The sequence below is a fragment of the Sciurus vulgaris genome (assembly GCF_902686455.1).
Source record: "Sciurus vulgaris genome assembly, chromosome: 2".
In the NCBI taxonomy this organism is placed as follows: Eukaryota; Metazoa; Chordata; class Mammalia; order Rodentia; family Sciuridae; genus Sciurus; species Sciurus vulgaris.
In genome coordinates, this window is record NC_136462.1 from 80,353,303 (window position 1) to 80,359,302 (window position 6,000).

At 41.6% G+C, this 6,000-nt stretch overlaps 1 protein-coding gene across 1 annotated transcript; it reads left to right on the plus strand.

Annotated features, from left to right (window-relative positions):
• The first annotated feature begins 4,021 nt into the window (after positions 1–4,021).
• LOC306654175 (ribonuclease pancreatic-like) lies at positions 4,022–5,495 on the plus strand. Its single transcript, XM_079127484.1, has 2 exons — positions 4,022–4,152; positions 4,934–5,495. The coding sequence occupies exon 2, from the start codon at positions 4,962–4,964 to the stop codon at positions 5,430–5,432; it is 471 nt and encodes a 156-aa protein (XP_078983610.1). The 5' UTR covers positions 4,022–4,152; positions 4,934–4,961; the 3' UTR covers positions 5,433–5,495.
• The last annotated feature ends 505 nt before the right edge of the window (positions 5,496–6,000 follow it).

Here is a 6,000-nt window from a genome sequence, read left to right on the forward strand (position 1 = left end):
GTTATTGATTGATTCCTTTGCTGAGAAGAAACTTTTTAGTTTGAATCCATCCTATTTATCAATTTTTTATTTTATTTCTTGTGGTTTACAAGTCTTGTTAAGGAAGTCAGGTCCTAAGCCAATATGGTGAAGATTTGGGCTTTTTCTTCTGTTAGGCACAGAATCTCTGTTCTAATGCCTAAGTCCTTGATGCACTTTGAGTTGAATTTATTGCATGGTAAGAGATAGGGATTTAATTTCATTTTGCTACATGTGGATTTCCAGTTTTCCCAGCACCATTTGTTGAAGAGGCTATTTTTTTCTCCACTGAATGTTTTTGGTGCCTTTGTCTAATATGAGATAATTGTATTTATGTAGGTTTGTCTCTGTGTCTTCTATTCTGTACCAAATAGTCTATGTGTCTGTTTTGGTGCCAATATCATGCCATTTTTGTTACTATGGCTCAGTAGTATAGTTTCAGGTCTGGTATTTTGATGCCCCCTACTTCACTCTTCTTGCTATGGATTGCTTTGGCTATTCTGGGTCTACTATTTCTCCAAATTAATTTCATGATTGCTTTTTCTAGTTCATAGGAGACTCTTTATCAATAGAGAGATGAAAAAGGCAACCAACTTGAGTTTGCATAATAGATCTTACTAAACAACCATCTACCATGCATTTCCTAGTCATCTTCCCATTCCCCAACCTCCCCAGTGGAAAGTGTGTCTTCTCACTTCAACCCAGTTTTCTTTGTTGAAGTGTACATAATTTCTCAGGTTAACTGCATCTTTGGTCTTCATTTCTTAAGAGGATTTTCATGTTTGTGTAAAAATATTAATAAATAAAATTTGTACACCTCCTGTTTAACCTGTCTTTTGTTAGTATAATTTGCAGGGTAGCAATCTTAAAATATAGGAGGGCAGAAAAAGAAGATCTTTTCTTCTCCCTGTAATAACCTCAGGTTTCAATTTTGAGGTCCCATCCATCAACAAATAATATTAGTTCAGGGTTCTCATCAGAGTCGCTAACAAATCTGATTAGGATAGAGGATGTTCCCTAACTGAGGTAAGACTATCATGAGATTCCCCTTTTTCTGGTAGGGGCAGGAGAGTGGTGGATTCAGACCATGGAAACTGTAAATAGTAATGTGAGAAGGAGAAATTAACAGGCTTTTATTTCTTTTTTTCTTTTTTCCTTTTTCCAGTCCTGGGAATTGAACCCAGAGCCACACACCCAACCTTATAACAACGAGTTTTCTCTAGGCTCCTTCTTGTCCTTTAAAAAAAATCCATAAAATGCCAGACCCCTTGGACACCATTTTAGGGGCACTTATTCTGATCAACTTATTCTGATCTTTCCGATGGCCATCCTCATTTTGGCTGAAATAAACTCTTTGTTCTCACAACTAGCCTTTTAGGTTAATAGTGGTTTTGATGGTTCCTCATGAAGTTGAATTAAAACTTTGAGGGCTTGTTATATTGTCATGCAGAAATAAGTTACATGGTTTCTTGTAGTTTAGGGATGCCTAGGAAGGAGGCTGTTGAGGAGATTTTATAGGAGTTGCAGAGGGTCTGTTTATATCTGTGGTTCTGAGATCTTGCTGGCCAACTTCCTGAAATTATTTTGGTAGTGGGAAGGTGCCTAAAGAATGGCCACTTTTGGAAACTTGGTAAACTTCACCTACTTGAGCTTGTCCACGGGCCCCTTTCCTAAATTAACTATCACTGACTGTAATTTATTTCCCTGTTTGGTGTCTCTCCCTTCCATTCTGCAGGAGTTTTAGCTGTTTGAGATTGTGGATCATCAATTGTGCACTTTAGAGAGTGATTCCAATTCTCTGCTTTATCAGAAATTGTGATTTTTCTTGCTCTTAGCTAGAAAAACGACCATCTGCCAGTTTTCTACAGTATTTGTTTTGGACCTACAGAATATAATTGCACAGGTGTTATGCAAATTGTCAATTCAGCAAGACTAACAACAACAAACTACTGAGGAGCTTAATAACTACTGTTTCTGTATGTACTGTTTAATCTTCCAAGCACTTCTAGTGTCTGTTGGTGTCTAATTGGCATATGTAGGCTGCTCTGTGACTGAAGAGTTTTCAAACCAGCTTTACACTCTTCAGGGAAAAAAACCCCTTATGATTGGATATTTAGTATCTGCCAGGAAACTGGCATTTAAGAGATCGAGGTTACACTTGTTTTATGACAGCACACTTCCCTTGATCTGCTTTTTATTTCATCACTGGTAACCCTTTTTATTTTGTAACCATACTTATGATGCTCTTGATTTGTTGATTATACAAATCAATTTCACTGAAATCCAAAGATAACAAGTCTTTAGGTATATTTTGTATCAAATTAAAAGACAAAAATTGTGCTTTCATAGTTGCTACAAAGAAATACTGGAGAGATCTGGGGCAAAACAACAAAATGCAATATGTATATATATAGGCTATATATATATATTATTGGCTATATATATATAGCCAATAAAATTACCTAAGAAGTGTAATGCTTGTTTATTTTTTTTGTGTATATCTTAGCAGTCTATTTTATATATATTGACAAAAGAAACTGTGAAATATTTAGCCATGCAGAATGTGTGTGTGACCAGACAAGAACATGTGTAGGAAGACCTTTTGGTAATCATTAATTCTACCCTAAAGTGATGGACTATGGGTTATAATGCATTATCTACAATTCAATCAGTAATATTAGCAAATCTTCAAACGTTAGACACATTTGTTTGTTTCCCTTGTACATTCTTTATTCATGATATTACAATGCTGTAACTGGGTGGTCCTTTTTAAACAAAACATTATTTGCAAAACAGAGGGTATTATTTGTTTTTAAAGCTTTTGTAAAGGCTTCAGAAGTGTTAAGGAAAAAAAAAAAAAAGAATGGCCACTTTTGTGCAACTCTGCCAGTGTCTTGGTGCAACTGAAATCAGCTAAGGGCTGAATACACCTGAACAAAAATTCCTTGAATAATGAAGTGCTTAAGTTGTTTTTCAGGAACCTACTTTTTAAGAATGAACATATGCAGAAGAAACCAGCTTATCTGATCAATGACTTTTTGATGTCACAAGCTCAAAATTCCCCAGAGAACACAATTAACTTCCCCCAGAAAGAAACATGTGGAAGAAATATGTGATTCTTGAGGCATGATAACTGCACAATAAAGTTTTTTTTTTTTTTTTTTTTTTGCAAAAAACAGTGCTAGAATATTGGCTTCTATGTGCATCAGGCTCACCCTTATTCCATCCATATCAGGGTTCATCTGACTGATCATACCGTATGGCACCTTTTGACAAGACCTGAGCCTCGTTTATCTCTGTACCCACTGTTTAAGGAATGAATGAACAAATTCTAACTGGACTCAACTCTCACCTGCAGGATCAGTGGTCCTTGTGGTTATGGACTGGCAAGTATCATCAATGCCCCAGAGCAGGGTGGAGAGTGGTGGGCAGTGGCCAGAACTGGGTGAGCTCATCTAGAGGACTTCTCTCTTTTTAGGAACCTCTCCCTTTCTTCCCCAGATTTAGAATTCTTCTAACTGGGAGCAGATAGCTGGTTCTGTCCCACTTTCCTCCCAGGAAAGATACTGTTGAGAAATGTGGAATTCTGACAAAGTAGTTTCAGGACTCTGGGGCAAGAGGGCTTCCCTCTTCCATGGTCATCTTATGTGCCCTTTGTTAACTCCAACTGCTGGAATTGCACCCAGAGTCTCACACATGCTAGGCAAGTGCTCTGCCACGGAGCTACATCCCAGCCCTGCAGTAACAGGTTATTAACAAAAGGACTATTTGGTAAAAATGTCAGGCAAGGATGTCACAAGAACTTTGTTGGGGTGTGCAGGGTTTGGGTGCCAGTGCTATAGTGGCTGTTTCTGTTGCTCATTGTGAATCAGCAGACAGATGAGGTTCACATAGTAGAAAGGGTCTCTTGCAAAGATTCACTCCACAGCAATCCTGGAAAGGGGTTGGTCTGGGTGGTTCCTCAGCTTTTCTTCACAATGTCCTTGTTTTTATCTGAACGAGACCCAAGATGCTCCTCCCACTTTTCTTGGAAGCCAAACCCTTTTGCAATCTATATAAGGTTGGTTGCCCAGGGACTGGGTGATTGCAGAAACTGGCCTTCCACTCTATCAGGGAACCCAACTTGGAGATCAGGTAAGTGGCCTAAGAGGTGGTCTCAGGATATGCTTCTGCTTGAGGGTCAGAGAGGAGGGGGCCAAGATGGGTGATGCTTGCACTGAGAATGCTTGGGCTGACACTAGCAATCAAAAAACTTGGGCCAGACAAATATTAGCTGGGGCAGAGGGGACCAGTGGAGTTTGGGGAGGGGACTGCAGGAGCAGGCAGGTGCAAAGAACACATTAGGCTGGAAAAGAAGGACCCCCCCAAGTTGGGGGAGGTAAGCATCTCTTGTTGGAATACAATGGAATCCCTTTATGACGCCAGTGTCAGGCACAGGACTGAGTTTCCCTTGTGTTACAAGACAACAAGCCTCTGTCAGTCATGTTCCTGGATGTCACGTGATAATGCAGGAATATAATTTGGCTCATGGTTTATTAAAAAATGATTTTCTGATGAGCCACTTGAGCTCGGGGTACAAACATATTTCATTTTTCAGATGTATTTTAGATGAAAGAAACTATTGTATTCAAACAGTACTGCCAGGATTTGGGGCGGCATCATAGATCACCATGCAGAGGAAAGGATGGCCTCTCTCTAGTGAGTGGGAGTAAAACACACTTGGAGAAGGTGTGTGTGTGTGTGTGTGTGTGTGTGTGTGTGTGTGTGTGTGTGTGTATGAGTGCCTCATCATGTGGAGAATCTCTCAGGAAAAGGAATGTCTTTCTGTGGGACCTGAGAAGGAAACTGCACCAGGACAGCAGCAGGGGAGAGCTAGGGGTCTCTTTCTGAGGTCGTGCTCTTTCTCCTTTTCCAGGTAGGCTCTCTCAGGCAGTGAGGCCACCATGGCTCTAGAGAAGTCCCTCGTCCTGTTCCCACTGTTAGTCCTGGTGCTGCTGGTGCTGGAGTGGGTCCCGCCTACCCTGGGCAAGGAATCCGCGGCCAACAAGTTCCAGCGGCAGCACATGGACTCCAGCGGTTCCTCCGGCATCAGCCCCACCTACTGCAACGAAATGATGAGGCGCCGGAACATGACAAAGGGCCACTGCAAACCGGTGAATACCTTTGTGCATGAGTCCCTGGTAGATGTCCAGGCGGTCTGCACCCAGGAAAATGTCTCGTGCAAGAATGGGCAGACCAACTGCTACCAGAGCAGATCCAACATGCACATCACAGACTGCCGCCTGACACGCGGCTCCAAGTACCCCAACTGTGCATACAAGACCAGCCAGAAAGAGAGACACATCATCGTGGCCTGTGAAGGGAACCCATATGTCCCCGTCCACTTCGATGCTTCTGTGGAGGAGTCCACTTAAGACAGAGCAGTGGGATGTCCCCCTCCCCACCACCTCATGGTTCTTGCCTCTCCCTTCTTCCTTCCTTGTCCTAAAAGAAATAACTCCAGTTTGGGCTTCCATCCAACACTTGGTTGCTTCTCTCTGCTGTCTTATTCCTGCATGACTCTGGGGGTGAGGAGTGGTTTGTGGCCCCATGTTAACTCCTTCACTGCTTCTTCCAATAAAACATAGTTGCAAAACCACCTGATTTCTGAAGTATTTTATCCAGGGACTGTTTCTGTGGTTACTTTTCAGCGGGAGCTAAGAACTAAATCTGACTGGTGAGAAGCAAATAGAGTAGTTAAATACCTTCCCTTCTGACTCTTGGATTTCAGTGGCCCGGGAAAATTCCTTTCCTTGTAGATTCCTTGATGCCAAGTGTAAAACTTGTAAGTGTGGACTGTTTTAAATGAAAGGGAGTTACAGCCTGGGACACTCTCATGCTGGGTGACAGACAGAGGATCAAGCTCAAATATTGTAATTCTCTGGCACAGAAGGAAGGAGAGTGTGATGGAAGGAAGACTTTGCTTAACCTCAGGGTGGGGAG

Bases quoted from the DNA above. Each gene is read 5' to 3' on its own strand.
- LOC306654175 (XM_079127484.1), top strand. From the start codon at position 4,962: ATGGCTCTAGAGAAGTCCCTCGTCCTGTTCCCACTGTTAGTCCTGGTG.